Here is a 22,209-nt window from a genome sequence, read left to right as displayed (position 1 = left end):
TGAGAACCAATCCTTATGGGACCCCACTAGAAAAACCTCCATTAGCTGATGATTCCAGATTAACGTTAGCCAACACAAAATATGTTACCCATTCCCCTCCATCACCCCATAAATATGTATTATGAGCATGATATTAATATTGTATTAATATATTCCTATTATATTAAATAGGAATGTTGCATAGTTATGGTAACTGACTTGTTTGCTGATTATATATATATATATATATATCCCACAATACTCTGCAAAGCTAAATATAGCTTTTCGCATTAGCTAATTTGAAACCTGTTAAAGACAACATATATGAATAGTGTGTCCTCATACAGGTTGGGTTTTGCCTTCATGACCCCTAGTACTTGGAATGTGGTATCCAAAACTAATGATAAGGAAGGAACAGGTCGATACAGGAAAACAAAGTAAAAAGTGATTGGTAGATTTTAATCTTGGGTGATGTATGAAGTGCTTTTAGCTTGTAAACAACCATATTATAAGTATGGCTAATTTTGAATGCATACTTTGGAGCACATCTTCTGTGTAAGATGAACTGCACACTGCAAGGGAACTGCTTCCAGGAAACAGTGATCTTGTTTTCATATTGGACTATTTTGTTTTTAGACAATAGATTAGCTAAGCCTGGTTATTTGGTATCTTGAACATTTTTTTAGCGCAAAAACAAGTGTACTCAAGTAACTGTCTATACTTTAGACAATATTAACAATTATGTTCTGAGAGCTAATACGCTCAGGTAACCACTTTTTAAACCAGTTAATATGTTCCACATGCTTCACATGTGTTTTCAAGATGAGTCCTGAGTAAAGGCCTGATCCAAAGCCCACTGAAATTAATAGGAAAACACTCACTGACTTCCACTGGCTGTGGATCAGATCCTTTCGGTACTTAAATACCGACTATACATGAGAGCTAGACAGCTTAGATTTACACAACATGTTTATCTCATTAGAAAATATACTGGCAAACTGAGTTTTAGTTTAAAATTAATAAAAAATTGTGATAAAGAATATATCACTTCAAATCAACCACATTTTCTCCCAAACCATTCAAAATATTTCCAGACCAACCATCAGCCAGAACACTCCATGCCTTTGAAAAGAACAGAAGTGAAAGAATGCAATCTCACTCTGCTACCACCCATTTAATGGCAAACATTAAAGCAACTTCATATCTTTCTTGTGGCAGAAAATTAAGAAAGTGACAGAAGTTAGTGGGATGTTGATTTAAAAATATCAGGAGGAACAAAAATCTCAATAAAGGGAACAAACAATAATAAATTCTACATTATAAATTGCAAAATTATCTGCACTTTCTACTGTCTAATAACTGAAAACATTGAAAAAAAAGAATTAATTTCTTTTAGCTATAGTAATGTTATGTATAGTACAGTGGGTACGTATATGTTAGTATGTATATAGTATGTATCGTACAGCTATGTATAGTAATGTTAATGTTACTAACAATTACAATAAAAATTTTAGACAGAAAACTGACTTTCAAGTTGATGGTGCCAATTTAATCAACCACTTTCAGTTTCTTAAAGAGAACAGATTTATCATCTTTGTAAGCAAACATGCCAAGATAAATATTCTGTTCCACCCCATAGATTTTTTTTCACTATCAAACACAAATATCTGAGTTTTGTTTATTAAGTCTACCATACTTCCTACTATTACTACAGTAAATGGAAAATTTTGGTCATTAAAACAAGATGTGTATCTCATGAGAAAATATTACTGTAAATTAAGTGATAGTTTAAAATTCACCACAGAGTTAATTTTGGGAAATGGAGAGTTCACATCTAGATGGAAATGGACCTATAGGTGTATGACATGTAGTAATGAAAAGAGTTTACTCAACAACGTCAAAAGAGGACTCAAAGAGAGACGTAGCGGAGCAATGCTCCAGTCTCGTACCAGTCCCATTCCTCCTCCAATGGAACTTTGCTATTTTCAGTTCACCCAGGTATAACTTGGTGCTAGTTAGAGTAGTAGCACACAGGATGCAGGTTCCTGTAGTGCAGCCAGGACATAAAGGGCATGTCTACACTGCAATTAAAGACGGCGGCACAATCATAGCTGGCCCAGGTCAGTGGACTCAGGCTTGCAGGGCTCAGGCTACGGGGCTATAAAATTGCAGCAGAGGCATTTGGGCTCAGGCTAGAGCCCCAGCTCGGGACTTGGGCCAGCTGTGGGTCTTTTATTGCAGTGTAGAAATACTCCAAGGCACTAAGTCAACCATGTGTTGTCTGAAAACAAAGATACTTTGGAGGAGGAAATTAAAGCAGAAGAGTCAAATTTCATCTGATACTGACATGCTTCCTGAGTTCCACTTTTCAAATATTTTCTTGGGAGGAATCCCAGACCTGACCATTACGTCTGAATTTTAGAATTCAAATCCCTGGCAATTTCAGTTGCCTCTTGCGCCCTCCTCCCTCTCAATCTGTTTAGTTCAGAATCAAATGAAGAGCTAGGGCTATCTTACAGCTCCATTTGTGGGTATTATCTTTGCACTGACCCCACAGAGAGACCTAAGTAGCTTCCAACTCTCTCAGTTACCTGAGGTCCTATTTAAAAGAGACTCTATGGTATAGTATTCAGTGGTAGCCGTGTTAGTCTGTATCAGCAAAAAGAATGAGGAGTATTTGTGGCACCTGAGAGACTAAAAAATTTATTAGGGCATAAGCTTTAGTGGGCTAAAACCCATTTCATCTGATGCATGCAGTGGAAAATACAGTAGCAACATATATATATATACACACACACACACACACACACACACACAGAACAAGAAAAAATGGGTGTTGACATACCAACTCTAACAAGACTCATCAATTAAAGGTGGGTTATCATCAGCAGGAGAAAAAAAACTTTTGTAGTGATAATCAGGATGGCCCATTTCAAACAGTTGACAAGAAGATATGAGGAACAGTAGGGGAAAAATGAGCATGGGGAAATAGTTTTTAGTTTGTGTAATGACTCATCCACTCCCAGTCTTTATTCAAGCCTAATTTAATGGTGTCCAGTTTGCAAATTAATTCCAGTTCTTCAGTTTCTCGTTGGAGTCTGTTTTTGAAGTTCTTTTGTTGAAGGATTGTGACTTTTAGGTCTGTAATTGAGTGTCCAGGGAGGTTGAAGTGTTCTCCGACTGGTTTTTGAATGTTATAATTCTTGACGTCTGATTTGTATCCATTTATTCTTTTACGTAGAGACTGTCCGGTTTGGCCAATGTACATGGTAGAAGGGCATTGCTGGCACATGATGGCATATATCACATTGGTAGATGTGCAGGTGAACGAGCCCCTGATAATGTGGCTGATGTGATTAGGTCCTATGATGGTGTTCATTGAATAGATGTGGACAGAGTTGGCAATGGGCTTTGTTGCAAGGATAGGTTCCTGGGTTAGTGGTTTTGTTGTGTGGTTGTTGGTGAGTATTTGCTTCAGGTTGGGGGCTGTCTGTAAGCAAGGACTGGCCTGTCTCCCAAGATCTGAGAGAGTGATGGGTCGCCTTCAGGATAGGCTGTAGATCCTTGATGATGCGTTGGAGAGGTTTTAGTTGGGGGCTGAAGGTGACGGCTAGTGGCGTTCTGTTATTTTCTTTGTTAGGCCTGTCCTGTAGTAGATGACTTCTGGGTACTCTTCTGGCTCTGTCAATCTGTTTCTTCACTTCTGTAGGTAGGTATTGTAGTTTAAGAACACTTGATAGAGATCCTGTAGGTGTTTGTCTCTGTCTGAGGGGTTGGAGCAAATGCAGTTGTATCTTAAAGCTTGGCTGTAGACAATGGTTCGTGTGGTGTGGTCTGGGTGAAAGCTGGAGGCATGTAGGTAAGTATAGTGGTCAGTAGCTTTCCGGTACAGGGTGGTGTTTGTGCGACCGTCACTTATTATCACTGTAGTGTCCAGGAAGTGGATTTCTTGTGTGGACTGGTCCAGGCTGAGGTTGATGGTGGGATGGAAATTGTTGAAATCATGGTGGAATTCCTCAAGGGCTTCTTTTCCATGGGTCCAGATGATGAAGATGTCACCAATGTAGCGCGAGTAGGGGCGTTAGGGAACGAGAGCTGAGGAAGCGCTGTAACCCATGGAAAGCATGTTAAGGCAAAGATTTTTAATTGAGAGTTTGGGGGAAGGCAGAAAGACGGAGGATTAATTTCAAGTGCACTTTGATAACTAGTCTTCAAATTTGTAAAAATAAACATTGTATCTAATCTAAGTCATAATATGTGGTGTTTATACAAATGTCTGGTATTGGCCTTGGCACGGCTGCCCTACTACTCCTAGCAGTTCTGAAAACTGCAGCATAGCCAGCATTAACTGTGTATATTAAGCACAAAGTGTTTGTATAACACTGTGATGACGCAAAAGGTGTTCGGACTACTAATATTTATCCAGAGACTTTCTCCACGATAGTAATGTTATCCAAAAAGCTCTGCTGGATGGCATGTGTAAATAAAGAGTTTTAATTTTCACATTTCTCCAAATCCATTCTTATATACAAAAATTCATACAATTCACTACATACAAAAATAAAAATTAAAGCAAGATCATACAACAGCTATGCTTATAATGGGGTTACTTGGGAAAAATTCTGCTCTTGCCTATACTGGTATAACCTCACCAATATCAGTGCTTATCTTACAGAATTCTAGGAACACTTGGACCAGAACTCCAGCAACCTAGTTGGATGGTTAGAACATGTCAGTCTTTAACACAATTCAGAGAGACGATTAAAATGCAGTTAAATCCTGTCAGTACTGCAAGATGTAAATATGCTTTAACCAGGTTGGGGAACTACTATGTAGTAGTGAAAGTGCACAGACTGCAGGCTGTGGACTTGAGTGGTGGTTTAGGCCTCCTAGAGTGGGAATGTATTAATACAGGGGCTGTTCTGTGGGAGTCAGTGCCAGGAAGGTAGGAAATACATCGAGTCTGATTCTTTCTTGAGCAACCTCTGCACCGGGGACACCTATGAAGCCCTGACTGGATTTTACAGAAAGCCTCACTAGATAGGACCTGTGAGGGAAAGAAGTGGCATTAGCCACTCTCTACCAGGAGTGAATTACCTTTTCCCCTGGAATAGCTGTCCCCACAGGGGTGAAGGGAGTTACAAATGGCAAATAAAAGATGACTAAGTAAGGCTACCTTGAATCTAGGTCTACTTATTGCTCTTCCTGCAAGGCATTAACCCACTCCATTAGGCCATATTCTTTAGGACCACCTGGAAGCTAGGATGCTAGTTTGAATATTAGGGTCTAGATTATCACCTGATGTAGACTGACATAGCCCTATTGAAATCAATGGAGCCACCCTGATTTACACCATCTAAGAAACTGTCCCTTTATGGGTACAATCAAAATCCTAACTATTATCACACACTTTCACTGATATTATAGTCACAGGTGCAACTTCATAGAAAGGCTGTGCCATTATATTCTAACCTGTAGTTTTCACGGAAAACCAAACTTTCTATTTTGAAAAATTAAGCAATTTTTTAATTCTCTGATGGTGAGGAAATGGTTTTCCTGTTTTTAAAGTGAGGCTGTTACCATATAACTCATACATGGTTTGATTTAAATACTTCAGACTTGCCACATACTTCTTTACTGAAGAAGACAAGTACCTCTGCTGAGTTTGAACACAATAGGTTCATAATTAAAGTAACAAATATTTTTAAATTGCGTATTAAGCATGCTCAATAAATACTAGCTATCTCCCCAACCAACACAACTGCCAAAGCTGCCTGACTCTCCTCCATGACAACTAACTAATTTTCTCTGAACCATTGTGGATTACCTTTCAAAAAACCTTATGATGATATAGTTACATAGTAATAAGTTAACTTTACCTGTACTGACCATCTACAGAATTTGTAATAAAACAAGCATAGAAATGCGTTAGAATTTCAGAAGCATGCCATGTCTTGATTTAAAATAAATATTTAGAGACACCATCTAGAGATAGAAAGAAAATGAATATAAATAGGAAAAAACCCAAAACATTTACCAAAAGTTCAAATTTAAGATAAAAATCTTTGAGAAGGAAAATGCACAACCCACATTTTCTTAATTTAAAGCATTTAAAGTAGGATTTTCAAAAGTCACTTAGGTTATATCTACACAGCAGACAGACACCCGCAGCTACCAGTGTAGTTGCTGTGTAGACATATTCTGAGGTGCTTCTGAAAATCCCACCCTTAGAATTTTTAATCAAATAGTGATTAATGTACCTGTCTTCACTAAAAAGGATAAAAAAAAAAATAAACAAACAATCTAACAGTGCAAATACCTGAGCAGTAATACTCTGACCTTAGTAGTTCAAGAACCAAATTAGGATCAACATTACCCAAAAAAGCCACAGTAGTGTGAATTCATTGTTTCATTTATTATAGTACTAGATATTTATATTTAAACAGTATGGCAAGGGAAACATTTAGTTTATATATATTATTCAAAATGACTAACCAAGTATTATTTTATCAATTTCAATTGGTTAACAACATAGTAAAAGGATCCTTATTGGTTAATAACTTAGATCAGTTTATAATTAAAACATACAGTGTTTTAATACCATGTGCTGCAAAGAGCCACAGGAGACACATTAAAGAGCCACTTGCTGCTCATGAGCCTCAGTCTGAGTATCACTGCTTGAGAGAGTAAATCTTTAAAATGGTATTTTATGGATAACTCAAAGACAGAACAACCATCTTCTCAATGCCAATAATAGCCAATATTACATAGAAGCTATACAGTATCAGAAGCTCCATTGCTCCTCTCTCTAGTGTAGCATACAAATTACACACTATGCATATCTGAAGCAACAAATCATATTTGCAAATTTAATTGAGCCTATTGGCAATTGTTCCATTATGGCAGTAGAGCTGCCAAGTTAGTTACATGATTGTTATCTTCTTTGGTGTCAAGTTAATAAAAGATATCAAAAGAAAACAAGTTTTAGGAATGAATTTAATTACATTCTCCCTTCCATGCTCCCTTTATGGTAATCTGTTATGCTACTGAGTCTAATTTAGATTGCAAGCTTCTTGGGGCAGGGAACTGTCCTGTAATTTACTGATAAAGAGCTATGCACACACCTATAGGCCTGAAGTAAATAAAATAATAATAATGAAAATGCCAACATTAACACGTTACCCAGTAAAGCATTTAGCCACAATTATGAATCATACATTTGACCAATGTAAGAATGAAAACAAGTCTGAGTACCCCTCTGTAACACTGCTGTAAATATGAAGCAACTTCACTGATGTCAATGAAGTACAGGGAGTTATTCCAGATTTACACTGGTGTAATTAAGCAGAATTAAGCCCTAAATGTTTTATTAAGGAGGTCCCTTGAGGTTGGTTATTATCAGTCTCTAAGATACATTTTAAAGCGTATAAGTATGAACTTGGGTTTTAAGAGGATAGGGGAGATAATAGTTGGGAAAGGATTTTTTTTTTTTTTTTTAAATAGTAAACCAGCTGTAAAGTAACCACAGTCCTGGCTGCATCAACAAATCACAAAGCTCAGGACTGCTAAATTTCAAGGTTGGCTGTGATTCTATTTCTGAAAAAGAGAAAGGAAGTAAGACTAGGGACACAAAACACCCGCTGCTGTAGAATTTATCATCACCCAGCTCTCTTGCTTATTCATACAGAAATACCCATCATATGTGTGATAAGAAAATATCCAGATAGGAAAAAACAAAACGATCCATTTCCTCTTCCTCCTCTATTTTAACATAAAAATCAACTGATTTTTTTCATGATATAAATAAACTAAGTTCTTTATGTCTTTAAACGGTACATTTATATTCTTCTATTAATAGAATACCAGCACCACCACCAATTTTTCTTTTAACACACTAATTCTGGGCCTCCTGCTGTGGGGTGATGTGTACCTGCAATTTCCATTAACTTTAAGATGTCTGGGGTACTCAGCACTTTTCAGGGTCAAGAAATTTAATGAGTATGGACAGCTCCTTTTCTGAAGGCTTTCTTTCACAAAAGAAATGCAAAAGGCTACATCAGAGTAACATTTCAATTGTAAATACATATTGATGTCAAAATACTAGAAATGCTCTCTGGATAATGACCAAACACATTACCAAGGATACATGTCCTCACTCAGACTCTAAAGGGAGAATTGGTGCTTTTCATCAACAATTTGGATGGGGTCGTATATTTGCAAATTACATCTTTTGGATGTAACTTTACTTTAAATGTTATAAGACACAGAGAAGCAAACAAAGTCATTTGTTACATTTCAAGAGAGCATGTGTAGCATTTTATTCTGGTTAATTATGTACATCCAAACAAACAATTCCTTCAGAAAGGATCCATGTTAATTCATTAGTGTTATTCAAGTACGTACATAAGGATAACCACCACATTCCTAATAAAAATGTCAGGTCTGTTCACGGAAGTTTCTCTATGCTATTACAATGCTAGCTAACTATCTGCAAAGCACAAGAATGGAATGCTATTTATCTTTAATTCAAGGATAAAGAAATATTTATTTGCTCATTTTGTCTCAATTAAAATGTTATGCCCTATATTCATCTAAGCCCAAAAGACAAACTGCAACTTGGTCTTATAAGGCTTAGGTTTTTACATGAAAGCCATCATTTGGAATATTTTCAAAGAAAACAAATAGTTGTAGTCAGGTGCACTGTAGTGAATTATCTTTATTGATAACAACTGTGTAAAGAAGCCATGAACTAAAGCTGGTTAATAAGAGTATACTTCAGATTTATTCTATAATTCCCAGGTCAATGGAATTTGTAATGTGCCAGCAGACCATCTTTGTTTATCTAATAGAAGAGCCCAAAAGAATGGAGTCTTACAGTTTTGTTCTCAGTGGAAACATGTGGGTCCCTAAACAGCCAAATATGACACTCTGAGACTCTCTGCTGGTAACCCAGATAACTGCAATCTACATTGTGTAATAAGTACATGGATAGCTGAATAAGGAGAGGTTACCTACCTGTAGAGAAACTGGATGTGGATTTAGAAAAGCTTTGATGATCAGCAAGAAGACATGTCATTTCCATACCAATACAGTGACATATTTAGGAAATATGATCTCTCCAAAACCAGAACTAGTGAAAGTCATGTGAGGTTTGAATGAAATGAAGTGTGCAAGAACAGCTTTAACGATAGAAAACCTGCAATTTCCACCAGCCCAGTTCTTAGCTCTTGTGATTCTGAGAAGCAAACTACTGTCACAACAGATCCTTGTGATCATGGTCTTGGTTCCGTCTTGACTCAGCTAGAAAATGGACAAGAAGTAACCATTGCATTTGGTTCCAGAGCCCTGACCAATCCGAAAAATCCTATTCTGTCACTGAGAAAAAGGTTTCTGGGAAGTAAGACACTTCAGAGCCTACCTGTGGGATAGGAGATTTATCTTAATCACTCTCTGCTTTAATCATCATGTGAGGTTCTGGACAAGCAACTCCAAGAATTGCAAAATGGGCCACCAAATTAATGAACTTTGATTTCCAGGCAATGTATCATCCAGGTGCCAAGAACACCACTGCAGACGGTCTGTGTCACCTGCCCATACCTTGTCATGAGGGTGCAACAGAGAAAGACAAAGAGACTGCAGTTGCACAAATCTCTGCTACAACTCAAGGAGTGATCACAATCTCAGAGTGGGCAACAGACATGGGAGAAACAAGGTACTTCAGGACCTAAAGACTTATATAGTTAGCAGATGGCCTTCCAGGATGATGACACCAGAACACCTGCAATCCTACAGACATATATCACATGAGCTGTCCTTTGTATATAAATGGATTTCAAAAACCGATCATCTTGTTGTGCCTACACTTCTGAGAATGATGAATTCACCTGAAACATGAAGGACTTCTGGAGATGAGTCTAACTCAAAGATGACTGTGACAAGACTTCTGGCAGCTAGGGCTGGACAAGCAATTTGAGGAAATAATCAAGAATTGCACAGCTTGTGCTAGCAGTGATAAGTCATAGAAAACCGTTAACATCCCTCACACCAGTTGATTATCCCAACTATTCACAGGAGAAACTGGCTCTCAACATAATAGGATCCTTTGAAGATCATCCTGTTACACAAAGGTTTGCCATAGTAATGGTAGACTATTACTCAAAAGTGCTGGAAGTTACACCACTGGAAAGGTTACCACTGAAATAGTGATTAAGTTCATGTCATCAGTCTTTGCCTGAGAAGGATTTCCCAAGGAATTGGTAACTGACAGTGTAATACAATTGACCTCCGAAGAATGCAATACTATCTCAACAGCAATGATATCAAACACAAAACAGTTTCTTTATATCATCTAAGAGATGATGGTCTAGTCAAGAATGAACAAACTGGTGAAAGAAAGTTTGCAGCTTATCAGTTTACAAGCAAGATCACAGAAATAAGTTTTATCACCCTTTGAACTGTTAAGAGGATGCAATGCCAATACATATCTTACTACCTGTCAAGGGCTTACGTGTCCTCTTTTTCAACTAAACCTTCAAATGAAATTATTTGTGAACATGTTAAGAACAAACAGGAGAAATACAGACAGTACATAGGTTTCAGAGTAGCAGCCGTGTTAGTCTGTATCCGTAAAAAGAAAAGGAGTACTTGTGGCACTAACAAATTTATTAGAGCTTATAAGCTTATGCTCTAATAAATCTGTTAGTCTCTAAGGTGCCACAAGTACTCCTTTTCTTTAGACAGCACATAGATTGTAAGAAAGGTGCTAAACCTCACTAGTTTCAAACTGGAGATTTTCCTCACATTAAGCTGTGACAGAGTCAGAAAAGGATGTTCAAGCTATTCATGTCCTTTGCAGATGATAGAAATCTGACAAGATTCTACTGTATTAATAGATGGAAAGAAAAGGAACATTTCAAGATGGTCCACAGTTCTTGTCAGCTTGTAGCTGATGGAGAATGGTCATTTCTATCTTGGACTGCAGAACATCGATGACACCAATAGTGATGAGGGAAAATCTATAGTAGTAGGAACTGATTCACTGCCTAGTCTCATTCTTGCCTCTATAGGCATTAGGAGAAGTGTGAGACAAAGGAGACTGCCTAAAAAACTGGAAAACTGTTACTGGACTCAAGTGATGATTTGGAAGAGACAGTTTAGAGTAAACATTGTAAAAATTAAAGAGAAAGAGTGTGTTGTATCTCGTTCAGTACAGATACCTATCCCAGTTTGTGTTTGTAAGTTAGTTCGTAGATGGTTCCTGTAGCTTTGAGTCCAGGAACTGCAACTTCCAAGAAACACTGGGGAAAAAGGGAGAGAAGAGAAAGAGGAGAAGGAAAGGAAGAACTTGAGCTCTGTGAAAGAGTGAGGGGAATAAATCTTACTTTTACTGTTATGAAGCTTCCCAAGATTTCCTCAGAGGGGTTCAGGTACAAAAATGCTCTAATTTCAAAAGTGCTGAGCACCCAAATGATACCATTAGCTTCACTTAAATGTTTGTGTATTCACACATGTATATCTATGCTAAAACTCAGCATAACCAAAATGTAATGTTAATTATATAAATATACACAAAAAACTCATCAGCTGGATGATGTTTGTCAATTACTTCCAGTTCTGTTCCTATTCTAATGAGCTGAAAATTGCAATTACATTTTCACAAAAGAGAAATAGATGTCATTGTGAGGATGACACACCAGCTCAGGCCAGAGCCATAGGCAAATTCACTTGTGTGAACAAACTGTCGATTAATCGCATTTAACTCACATTATTAACTCAAAAAAATTAATTACAGTTTTAATCGCATTGTTAAACAGAATACCAAGTGAAATTTACTCAATATTTTGCATGTTTTTCTACATTTTCATATATATTGTATTCTGGGTTGTAGTTGAAATCAAAGTGTATGTTATTTTTTATTACAAATATTTGCACTATAAAAATGATAAAAGAAATACTATTTTTCAATTCACCTCATACAAGTACTGTAGTGCAATCTCTTTGTCGTGAAAGTGCAGATTGTAGATTTTCTTTTTTGTCACATAACTGCACTCAAAAACAATGTAAAACTTCAGAGCCTACAAGTCCACTCAGTCCTACTTCTTGTTCAGTCAATCGCTAAGAGAAACAAGTTTGTTTACATTTACAGGAGATAATGCTGCCCTCTTCTTATTTACAATGTCACCAGAAAGTGAAAACAGGCATTTACATGGCACTTTTGTATCTGGCATTGCAAGGTATTTACATGCCAGATATGCTAAACATTCATATTTCCCTTCATGCTTCGGCCACCATCCCAGAGGACATGCTTCCATGCTGATGACGCTCATTACAAAAATAATGTGTTAATTAAATTTGTGACTGAAGTCATTGGGGGAGAATTATATGTCCCCTACTCTGTTTTACCTGCATTCTGCCATATATTTCATGTTATAGCAATCTCGGATGATGACCCAGCAGATGTTGCTCATTTTAAGAACACTTTCAATACAGATTTCAGAAAACGCAAAGAATGTACCAATGTGAGATTTCTACAGATAGCTACAGCACTCGACCCAAGGTTTAAGAATCTGAAGTGCCTTCCAAAATCCGAGAGGCACGAGGTTTGGAGCATACTTTCAAAAGTCTTAAAAGAGCAACACTCCAATGAGGAAACTATAGAACTCGAACCACCAAAAAAGAAAATCAACCTTCTGCTGGTGGTATTTGATTCAGATAATGAAAATGAACATGCGTTGGTCCACACTGCTTTGGATTATTATCAAGCAGAACCCATCATGGACGCATGTCCCCTGGAATGGTGGTTGAAGCATGAAGGGACATATGAATCTGTAGCACATCTGACATGTAAATATCTTGCGATGCTGGCTACAAAAGTGCCATGCGAATGCCTGTTCTCACTTTCAGATGACATTGTAAACATGAAGCGGGCAGCATTATCTCCTGCTAATGTAAACAAACTTGTTTGTCTGAGTGACTGGCTGAACAAGAAGTAGGACTGAGTGGACTTGCAGGCTCTAAAATTTTACATTGTTTTGTTTTTGAGTGCAGTTATGTAACAAAAAACTCCTACATTTGTAAGTTACACATTCACAAGAGAGATTGCACTACAGTACTTGTATGAGGTGAATTGAAAAATATGATTTCTTTTATCATTTTTACAGTGCAAATATTTGTAATAAGTAATATAAAGTGAGCACTGTACACTTTGTATTCTGTGTTCTAACAGAAATCAATATATTTGAAAACGTAGAAAAACATCCAAAAATATTTAATAAATTTCAATTGGTAATCTATTGTTTAACAGTGCGGTTAACTGCGATTAATTTTTTTAATCGTGGTTAATTTTTTTGAGTTAATCATGTGCGTTAACTGCGGTTAATCGACAGCCCTTATAAATACAAAATAATCAGAGAAAATACGAATATTGTCACTTTCTGGAGTAATTAGAATAATTTTTTCCCATAACGGTTTCATTTAAAATTCAGGAAAAAATGGTTTCTAGCATGCACAAACCAATAGCATAGTTTTTGACTGCTTCTGCCTGAGGCTACCTACTTCTCTGCTTAGCTCTAAGTGTCTTTGCTCCACAATCTTTACAACGATCCTGAAATTATTTTTCCAAATAAAAAAAACTTTCTGAAATCACTAAAGAAAAACGTTATAGTAATTATTTTTTTAATTCTGGAGAAGACTGCAGTGACCTCTTTCTTACTTCTTCATCACCATTCTTCCTCTTGTCCATTCTGTGACACAAACTGTAATCATGAAGGTTACCCACCTGATCACAGTGGGTGAAATCCTGGCCCTGCTGAAGTGGCAAAACTCCCACTGACTTCAATCAAGCCAGAAATTCACCTAATATGTATTAGCATAATACATGCCATTACTCCACAGTGAAATATATGCTTAAAATCCTGTTTACTAAAGAAACCTTCAAACAGTGAAACTAATGAACAAGACTTACAAGAATTAGTCTCTTTAAATTAGTAATTGTATCTCCTAAATATTCAGTTCTTTCAAGTGATAATATTGCAGAAACAGATGACCTCATAAACACATACTTTATCTAAACTGTCATAGACTCTTCTTTCCTACAGCATGGATAATGTCTGAATAATTTTTGCCTAAGTTATGGACACTTTGTTGTGTTTGTTAACATGAAAAATAAATTTTCTCCTGACAAAAGATGTTCTTTAGTCTATAAAAGCTTTTCTGCGGATTTAACATTAAGTGCCAATTGTTACTTTTAAAGTGGCACATCCACATATTGGAGAAAACTGCTGCTAGCCTAAACGGAAATGGGAAGTTTGCTAGATGGTTTCAAATACTTTTCTTATAATGTCAGCCATTTGGTGTCTCTGAGAATATAATTACACATCCATTTATAGCATTGTTTATATTTTACTCACTTGACCAAACCCTTTTAATTCACAGCAATTTAAGCACGGGAGAGCCATTGAATCCATATTTGGTATAATTGCTGAGCATATATTTATGCAGACAAAATTAGACAGTCTTGAGAGTACATAATTTCTTAATTTATTTTTCGCTATCTACAAACTGTTCAGCTAAGTAAAAGTACTGAATTTTAAAGTGGTAGAGCAGTAAAACTGTCTACCCTTTGTGTTTACAAGAGAAACAAAATATTTTAAAATCCTTTCACTTCAGAAATATAGCTGAATATAGCAGAGAAATTTTTGCTTTACTTTTTTGTCTAAGAACTGAAAAATGTGATTTCAATGCTTTTGTTTATTTTCTGTAAGTTAAAAAAACTCTAGTAGTTTAAAATGTTATTTTTTGGTACACATGCCTTCTTTTCTCCCCATCAAACTGTGTGAACTTTCCAACAAGGAGCATTAGGTTTCACTGGGGGAGGGAAGGGTGTGGGTGAGTAGTGTTGATACAATGCTTTTATCATTTTGAAAAGTGCCATATTGAAGGCACAGGTTACCAGAATCTTCTGTTTAATTACAAAGGAGATTATAAACAAGCCAAGGAAGCAGCAATGCAAACTTCCTTCACTGCCCTCAGTCCTGAGCACTGGGGAGACCAATGGTACCAGTATATTTAAGTCTCCATGCCCATTTAATTCTTGGCCTCACTGCTTAAAGTTCCAAGAAGGATGTAAATTAGTGCCAAACATCACTGATTTTTGTGATCTGGACACTTGTCCACTAGGATCAAGACTGAGACCACAAATTCATTTCCAATCGTCTACTGGACAGCAGTCAAATGGTAACATTAATTAGTACCTACCTGGGGCATATTCAAACCTATGACTTTGAAGTGAAAGGTTGTGCCATCCCTCCTACAATTCCATTGAGACATCCAGCCACTCAGTGAAAATGACTACATTTGGGGGCTCATTTTTACATTTTTCTAATTTGAAATATATTACAGTATATTCATCCATATATTTTTCCTACTATGTCATCACCAAAAGCACCATAATATTAACAAAAATAAAGAATGTAGACAAACCAATGAACTCTTCTTGAAGCCAAATTATAGACAAGTCTTACACTGGCTTCCAGATCTCAACAAACAAGTTCACAATTGACTGTTTGCAACCAAGTTATAACTGGGGAAGGTACATGGAGGTCCTAAAATGCAAAAGCTGACAAACCCCCAAAACATTCTAGTACTGACATGAACCTATACTCACCCATCATTGGAACAAGTCAAAAATTCTTCTTTTATTTTGGGATGCCAACAGCCTGTATTAAGCATTGCTGTATGACCCTGGAAAAACATAAAAACATGAGAACCAAATTCTACAGCAAACACATTTTTCAAATAGACATTTACTTTCCCCTCATTTTTCAGGCTCTCCACCTAAAATAACCTGCACTATTAACCATATTCCTTACTGACAATTATTTTGTACGTAAAATGGACAGTCTTTTAATAACAGTCCTTCATACCAATAATGACAGGTTTCAGAGGAACAGCCGTGTTAGTCTGTATTCGCAAAAAGAAAAGGAGTACTTGTGGCACCTTAGAGACTAACCAATTTATTTGAGCATGAGCTTTCGCGAGCTACAGCTCACTTCATCAGATGTTTACCGTGGAAACTGCAGCAGACTTTATATACACACAGAGAATATGAAACAATACCTCCTCCCACCCCACTGTCCTGCTGGTAATAGCTTATCTAAAGTGATCAACAGGTGGGCCATTTCCAGCACAAATCCAGGTTTTCTCACCCTCCACCCCCCACACAAATTCACTCTCCTGCTGGTGCTAGCCCATCCAAAGTGACAACTCTTTGCATAATCAAGTCGGGCTATTTCCTGCATAGATCAAGGTTTTCTCACATCCCCCCCACCCCCATACACACACAAACTCACTCTCCTGCTGGTAATAGCTCATCTAAACTGACCACTCTCCAAGTTTAAATCCAAGTTAAACCAGAACATCTGGGGGGGGGGGGGTAGGAAAAAACAAGAAGAAACAGGCTACCTTGCATAATGACTTAGCCACTCCCAGTCTCTATTTAAGCCTAAATTAATAGTAACCAATTTGCAAATGAATTCCAATTCAGCAGTTTCTCGCTGGAGTCTGGATTTGAAGTTTTTTTGTTTTAAGATAGCGACCTTCATGTCTGATTGCGTGACCAGAGAGATTGAAGTGTTCTCCGACTGGTTTATGAATGTTATAATTCTTGACATCTGATTTGTGTCCATTTATTCTTTTACGTAGAGACTGTCCAGTTTGACCAATGTACATGGCAGAGGGGCATTGCTGGCACATGATGGCATATATCACATTGGTGGATGTGCAGGTGAACGAGCCTCTGATAGTGTGGCTGATGTTATTAGGCCCTGTGATGGTGTCCCCTGAATAGATATGTGGGCACAATTGGCAACGGGCTTTGTTGCAAGGATAAGTTCCTGGGTTAGTGGTTCTGTTGTGTGGTATGTGGTTGTTGGTGAGTATTTGCTTCAGGTTGCGGGGCTGTCTGTAGGCAAGGACTGGCCTGTCTCCCAAGACTTGTGAGAGTGTTGGGTCATCCTTTAGGATAGGTTGTAGATCCTTAATAATGCGTTGGAGGGGTTTTAGTTGGGGGCTGAAGGTGACCGCTAGTGGCGTTCTGTTATTTTCTTTGTTAGGCCTGTCCTGTAGTAGGTAACTTCTGGGAACTCTTCTGGCTCTATCAATCTGTTTCTTTACTTCTGCAGGTGGGTATTGTAGTTGTAAGAAAGCTTGACAGAGATCTTGTAGGTGTTTGTCTCTGTCTGAGGGGTTGGAGCAAATGCGGTTGTATCGCAGAGCTTGGCTGTAGACGATGGATCGTGTGGTGTGGTCAGGGTGAAAGCTGGAGGCATGCAGGTAGGAATAGCGGTCAGTAGGTTTCCGGTATAGGGTGGTGTTTATGTGGCCATTGTTTATTAGCACTGTAGTGTCCAGGAAGTGGATCTCTTGTGTGGACTGGACCAGGCTGAGGTTGGTGGTGGGATGGAAATTGTTGAAATCGTGGTGGAATTCCTTAAGGGCTTCTTTTCCATGGGTCCAGATGATGAAGATGTCATCAATATAGCGCAAGTAGAGTAGGGGCTTTAGGGGACGAGAGCTGAGGAAGCGTTGTTCTAAATCAGCCATAAAAATGTTGGCATACTGTGGGGCCATGCGGGTACCCATAGCAGTGCCGCTGATCTGAAGGTATACATTGTCCCCAAATGTGAAATAGTTATGGGTAAGGACAAAGTCACAAAGTTCAGCCACCAGGTTAGCCGTGACATTATCGGGGATAGTGTTCTTGACGGCTTGTAGTCCATCTTTGTGTGGAATGTTGGTGTAGAGGGCTTCTACATCCATAGTAGCCAGGATGGTGTTATCAGGAAGATCACCGATGGATTGAAGTTTCCTCAGGAAGTCAGTCGTGTCTCGAAGGTAGCTGGGAGTGCTGGTAGCGTAGGGCCTGAGGAGGGAGTCTACAAGCTATGGGTACCCGCATGGCCCCACAGTATGCCAACATTTTTATGGCTGATTTAGAACAATGCTTCCTCAGCTCTCGTCCCCTAAAGCCCCTACTCTACTTGCGCTATATTGATGACATCTTCATCATCACTTTAGAGTGAGTTTGTGTGTGTATGGGGGTGGGGGGGATGCGAGAAAACCTTGATCTATGCAGGAAATAGCCCGACTTGATTATGCAAAGAGTTGTCACTTTGGATGGGCTAGCACCAGCAGGAGAGTGAATTTGTGTGGGGGGTGGAGGGTGAGAAAACCTGGATTTGTGCTGGAAATGGCCCACCTGTTGATCACTTTAGATAAGCTATTACCAGCAGGACAGTGGGGTGGGAGGAGGTGTTGTTTCATATTCTCTGTGTGTATATAAAGTCTGCTGCAGTTTCCACGGTAAACATCTGATGAAGTGAGCTGTAGCTCACGAAAGCTCATGCTCAAATAAATTGGTTAGTCTCTAAGGTGCCACAAGCACTCCTTTTCTTCATACCAATAATGTAATACACAACCATCAAGTTGGATGCTTTTTTAAAATACGAAACAATCAATATACAAGGAGAAATTATGGCCAGCAGAGTTACAGTATAATAAATATATTTAAGTTTATTAAGAACAAAAAAAATCCTAACAATGGTATTGATCCATTACTAGATGGAAACTGTAGAATTATCAAAAATAATGTAGAAAAGGCAGAAGTGTTCAATAAATATTTCTGTTCTGTATTTAGAGAAAAACAGTTCATGTAGACATATGACATGTGATGATGATACTTTTTCCATTCCAATAATAAATTGGGGGAGTTAGAGATTTTAAAATCAGCAGGGTCCAGATAATTTGCATGCAAAGATTTTTAAAAAGAGCTGGCTGAGGAGCTTGCTGGACTTTAAATACTGATTTTTAATGAGTCTTGGAACACTGGGCAAGATTTAAAAAGGGTAAACAGCATGACCTGGGTATTATAGGCCTTAGTCTGACATCCATTCCAAGCAAGATATTGGAACTGCACATCAATAAAGAATTAAAGGGGGAGCGATAGCTCAGTGGTTTGAGCACTGGCCTGCTAAACCCAGGGTTGTGAGTTCAATCCTTGAGGCGGCCATTTAGGGATCGGGTCAAAAATTAGGGATTGGTCCTGCTTTGAGCAGGGGGTTGGACCAGATGACCTCCTGAGGTCCCTTCCAACCCTGATATTCTATAATCCTAAAGGAGGGTAATATAATTAATGACAGGTTTCAGAGTAACAGCCGTGTTAGTCTGTATTCGCATAAAGAAAAGGAGTACTTGTGGCACCTTAGAGACTAACCAATTTATTTGAGCATGAGCTTTCGTGAGCTACAGCTCACTTCATGCTCAAATAAATTGGTTAGTCTCTAAGGTGCCACAAGTACTCCTTTTCTTTTTGCGAATATAATTAATGTCAATCAACATAGGTTTATGATGAAAAAAAGTCTGATCAAACTAACTTGATTTTTTTGTAATGCGATTACAAGTTTGAGTGATAAAAGCAATAGTGTTGATGTTATAGACATATTTCTGTAAGGCATTTGACTAGTTCTGCACAATATTTTGATTGAACACTAGAATATAAAATTAACATGGCACACATTAAACGGATTAAAAACTCGCTGATAGGTCTCAAAATGTAACTATAAAACAGAGACAGGTTTTAGAGTAACAGCCGTGTTAGTCTGTATCCGTAAAAAGAAAAGGAGTACTTGTGGCACCTTGTAGACTAACAAATTTATTTGAGCATAAGCTTTCGTGAGCTACAGCTCACTTCATCGGCTGCATACGGTGGAAAATATAGTGGGGAGATTTTATATACACAGAGAACATGAAACAATGAGTGTTACCATACAGACTGTAACAAGAGTGATCAGGAAAGGTGAGCTATTACCAGCAGAAGAGCGGGGGGGGGGGGCGGAATGGCGAGAGAGAACCTTTTGTAGTGATAATGAAGGAGGGCCATTTCCAGCAGCTTACAGTAACAGTAGGAGGGGAAATAAACAAGGGGAAATAGTTTTACTTTACCTACTTTACCCAAGGTTTGAATAAAGACTGGGAGTGGATGTGTCATTACACAAAGTAAAACTACTTCCCCTTGTTTATTTCCCCTCCTACTGTTCTTGTAAACTGCTGGAAATGGCCACCTTGATTATCACTACAAAAGGTTTCCCCTCCCCCCCGCCCCCTGCTGGTATTAGCTCACCTTTTCTGGTCACTCTTGTTACAGTCTGTATGGTAACACCCATTGTTTCATGTTCTCTGTGTATATAAAATCTCCCCACTGTATTTTCCACTGTATGCATCCGATGAAGTGAGCTGTAGCTCACGAGAGCTTATGCTCAAATAAATTGGTTAGTCTCTAAGGTGCCACAAGTACTCCTTTTCTTTTTATAAAACAGAGAATCATCACTGAGTGCATGGGTCTCATAGTGCTGTCACAAGGTAGCTGTCTCTGTGCGTAGGCCGAGTTCAGCTCCCCTGTACTGGAGCAGGTGAACCCAATCCAGCTAATTGAAGAGGGCTGGGCTATATCTGGGCCTATATATAAAGGTGGAAGAAGAAAGGACTGAGACAGGCTGAGCCCTAAGGACGGAACAGCACAGTAGCTGGCATGGGTCCCTGGAGTGAGGGGCCAGGGGCTCACAAAGAGTCGGGGGCAGAGCTGAAAATACAACCTGACCCTGTTACATTAAATGTTACTGAGAGTGCTAGGAAAACTTCAATATATACCCTACAGTTCACTCCCTCACCATTTTCCCCCAAAACACAATTATTCGTTCCTTTTTTTTTTACTAGATTACTTGTGCCTTTGAATTCAATTATTCCTGTCACTCTTCTTCCATTTGTCTTTTCTCTCTCACATGATGGCAAGTCACCTCAAGATTTAAGTTTCTCTAGACTGTATCATCACTTAATTCATGGAAGTATGGAACAATCTACCCAGACAAGGAGACAAGACTCTAGCTCACTCTGATCTATAGTGCTTGGGATTTCCACAGCCAAGTGTCCTTCACCAAAAATGCCATGGTCTACAAGTTTCACCCTGAGCTGTATCAGCCACTCCCTGTTGGAGTGAGTTGTGGGAATAGAGTGCTCTTGAGTCACCTTTCGGTCTAATGCATGGAGAGTTTTAAATAATATAATTAGATCCTTGAAGCAGATCTGAAACTGGATCAGAATGTATTTTCATAAAAGATAATTTGTAAGGGGAGAGTGGACAGACCCATTTCTTCAAGATGGAAATATCTGCTGGCGGACATTTTACCAGAATTTAAACCACTGATATTCTATAGCAAAAAACAAGATTTCGAGAAAAGACCGGGAAAAAAATAAGCAAACTAAAATACACAAAGGAACTGGATAAAGGCATTTTCCCTAAAAAAGATAGTTAGTTTGACATGTTTGAAGTGTTGGCACAAGCTTATTAAATAAGTTTGAAGAGAACAAAGGACTCCTATAATATTACATAAAATTTTAAAACCACACCTGCAAAACTAAAATTGAAATTGTTTCAGATTGTTTTTAAGAATTATTATGGAGACAGTTTTAGCAACTATTTAAAAAAATTACCAGGGAACAAATACCTAAAAGTCAATATGACAGCATAACTACTCCAGCACTTTGATTGTAAGACCATCATATAGTGAGGTTTCAAAACTTTACAAGATAAAAAATCTGCATTATTTTTAATTAAACAAGAACCAAAACAGCTGTTAATGTTATACGGCTTTATACACATTCTGCTAGCCAAAAGAAATAGTGTTCTGATATGAATAGCATCAAGTAATACAGGACTTAGGCTAGTTACTTGGCAGTCAGCCCTACAAGCACTAAATAAGGCAATTTTATCACAAATCTGAGTGGTAGATTTTAGCATTACACTTAAGTTATTAATTTTAAACTATTCACAAAACTGATCTGCATCTACCAGACTGGGGGGCAGGGGAGAGCTCAGGGCTTCTGCTCTGTGGTGGGGCTAAGGACTTCTGCCAGAGACAACTGGAGCCTGCTGGGGAGGCGGTGGGGGGAGGGGAGGGGAGGGCGGCGGTGTGGCACAATATAAATATTCGTCTTCCCTCACAGTTTGAGTCACGCTCCTCAGCCATGTCCCCCCGCCTTACCCGCAGCAGCGCTCCCTGCAGTTCCCAGGTGTTTCCTATTGCCTCTCCTCATGGCCACAGCTCCCAGCTTGTCAGCTCCAGCCACTGCCATGCAGGGAGAGGGCTCAGCAGTACCATGTGACTAAGAAGAACCAGC

General features: G+C 38.4%; 1 protein-coding gene across 3 annotated transcripts in view; it reads right to left on the bottom strand.

Moving 5' to 3' along the window:
- Nucleotides 1-22,209, bottom strand: part of WDR70 (WD repeat domain 70) — a 271,500-nt gene that overhangs the window by 136,522 nt on the left and 112,769 nt on the right. For all 3 annotated transcript variants that reach the window (XM_048851706.2, XM_048851709.2, XM_048851708.2), the window contains exon 9: nucleotides 15,644-15,720. In XM_048851706.2, the coding sequence (XP_048707663.1) occupies nucleotides 15,644-15,720 (77 nt within the window). The remainder of the gene's footprint in view (nucleotides 1-15,643; nucleotides 15,721-22,209) is intronic.

Source organism: Caretta caretta, chromosome 5 (genome assembly GCF_965140235.1).
Source record: "Caretta caretta isolate rCarCar2 chromosome 5, rCarCar1.hap1, whole genome shotgun sequence".
Taxonomy (NCBI): domain Eukaryota; kingdom Metazoa; phylum Chordata; order Testudines; family Cheloniidae; genus Caretta; species Caretta caretta.
Note: the sequence above shows the minus strand (reverse complement) of the source record. Positions and strands in the feature narration are given on the sequence as shown.